Genomic DNA, 1929 nt, shown 5'->3' with positions numbered 1-1929 from the left:
CCCCATCTCTACCAAAAATACAAAAATTAGCCAGGCATGGTCGTGCACACCTGTAATCCCAGCTACTTGGGAGGCTGTGGCAGAAGAATCTCTTGAATCCAGAAGGTGGAGAGGTTGCAGTGTGCCGAGATCGCACCACTGCATTCCAACCTGGGCGACAGAGTGAGTGAGACCCTGTCTCAAAAAAAAAAAAAAACAAAAAAAACAAAAAAAACACATGTTCGTAGTACCGCAGCAATAAAAATCTGAGGGTAAAGTATGAGTATGGTACTAGCTTAGAGCTTGAAATAGACATGGAAGAATCACTCTGGTACTTAATACAGGTGCCTTTGACCAAGCCACCTCTGAAGTCCCAGTTGCTGCTACTGTAAAATGGTGACAATACTATCTTATACTGGATGATAAAATAAAATGCAAAAACTGGTCAGCACAATATCTGGCACAAAGCATATATTCAATAAGGGTAGGCTTTTCTTATTTTCAACAAAGTGAAACATCTGTGGGGTTTGTCATTGTCTCTAGAGTATCCGTAAGATGATCAGCAGCTATGATTACCTTTATTGTTACTGTGGCAGTGGACTATGAGGGTCAAATAAAAGCATCCCCAGCTACATATCACCCATCCCAGAGAATCCCTGTGCAGTGGCAAACAGTGACAGCAGGAGCTGGGGAGATCCAATGACAGCCTTCATCAAAAGCATAGTCACAGTGGTTTGTGAGAATGACATTTCTGGTGCTGAAATGAGTCGAAACCTCATAAGTATCATAGGTCACGTGGGCCTGGGAGGACTGAAGGAGAAGCAGGTCCCCTGTCATCACCCACGGTCCAGTCTTACTAGTACCTTTTATTCCAAAGGTGGGACCCTGAGATGGCTGTCGCACACATGCAAAGACGTTCTGGTAGAGATGGGCACCAAGGGCTTGCACTAGCCCAATTGTAGTTGTGCTTTTCCCTTCTCCCAGGGGTGTTGGAGTTATTCTTCAAGACGAAAGCAAAAGAGAAAAAGTTTAAAGAATTAAGTGAAGTGTATCTGAATCACTAAGTCACACCTAGCAGACCCTAGAGAATGACTCGTAATCTAAAGATTAAGAAAAACAAAGTGATGCATAGCAGTGTATGCCTGTAGTCCCAGCTATATAGGAGGCTGAGGCAAGAGGATCACTTGAGCCCAGGAGTTCCAAGCTACAGTAAGCTATGACTGCACCACTGCACTCCAGCCTGGGCAACAGAGCAAAACTCCATCTCTTAAAGTAAAAAAAAGAAAGAAAAGACAAAGAAAAAGAAAGACAAAAGCCCTGAAAGACATCTTTTTCAAGAGTCTTAGTTGTAATTTCCAAAAAACTTTAAGAAAAAAAAATGATTCCTGTATTTTAGCTCTTCTTGCTGTAAGAAGCAAATATACTTTATCTTATAGAGACACAGCTATAATTTTAATTTCTCATTTTATATTCAGGCCAGGCGCAGTGGCTCACACCTGTAATCCCAGCACTTTGGAAGGCTGAGGTGGGTGGATCACCTGAGTTTGGGAGTTTGAGACCAGCCTGACCAACATGGAGAAATCCCTGTCTCTACTAAAAATACAAAACTCGCCGGGCATGGTGGCGCACACTTGTAATCCCAGCTACTCAAAAACTAGCTTTTTAATATAACCTCAGTCCAGCAATAAAAATGAGTGCTTAGTAGATCCATTGAATTAATGAATTTTGGGTTCAAAAAGGTGATTCTGGCCGGGTGCGGTGGCTCACGCCTGTAATCCCAGCACTTTGGGAGGCCGAGGTGGGTGGATCACAAGGTCAGGAGTTCGAGACCAGTCTGGCCAACATAGTGAAACACAGTCTCTACTAAAGATACAAAAATTAGCTGGGCGTGGTGGCTCACACCTGTAGCCCAGCTACTCAGGATGCTAAGGCAGGAGAATCGCTTGAACT

The 1929-nt window shown here is 43.5% G+C and overlaps 1 protein-coding gene across 1 annotated transcript in view; it reads right to left on the bottom strand.

Annotated features, from left to right (window-relative positions):
* The window catches only part of MTHFD1 (methylenetetrahydrofolate dehydrogenase (NADP+ dependent) 1, methenyltetrahydrofolate cyclohydrolase, formyltetrahydrofolate synthetase), a 105156-nt gene that overhangs the window by 57592 nt on the left and 45635 nt on the right, over positions 1-1929 (bottom strand). The window contains exon 10 of the mRNA XM_011978328.1: positions 843-979. Within this exon, the coding sequence (XP_011833718.1) occupies positions 843-979 (137 nt within the window). The remainder of the gene's footprint in view (positions 1-842; positions 980-1929) is intronic.

This window comes from Mandrillus leucophaeus, unplaced genomic scaffold (assembly GCF_000951045.1).
Source record: "Mandrillus leucophaeus isolate KB7577 unplaced genomic scaffold, Mleu.le_1.0 Scaffold192, whole genome shotgun sequence".
NCBI classification, from domain to species: Eukaryota; Metazoa; Chordata; class Mammalia; order Primates; family Cercopithecidae; genus Mandrillus; species Mandrillus leucophaeus.
Note: the sequence above shows the minus strand (reverse complement) of the source record. Positions and strands in the feature narration are given on the sequence as shown.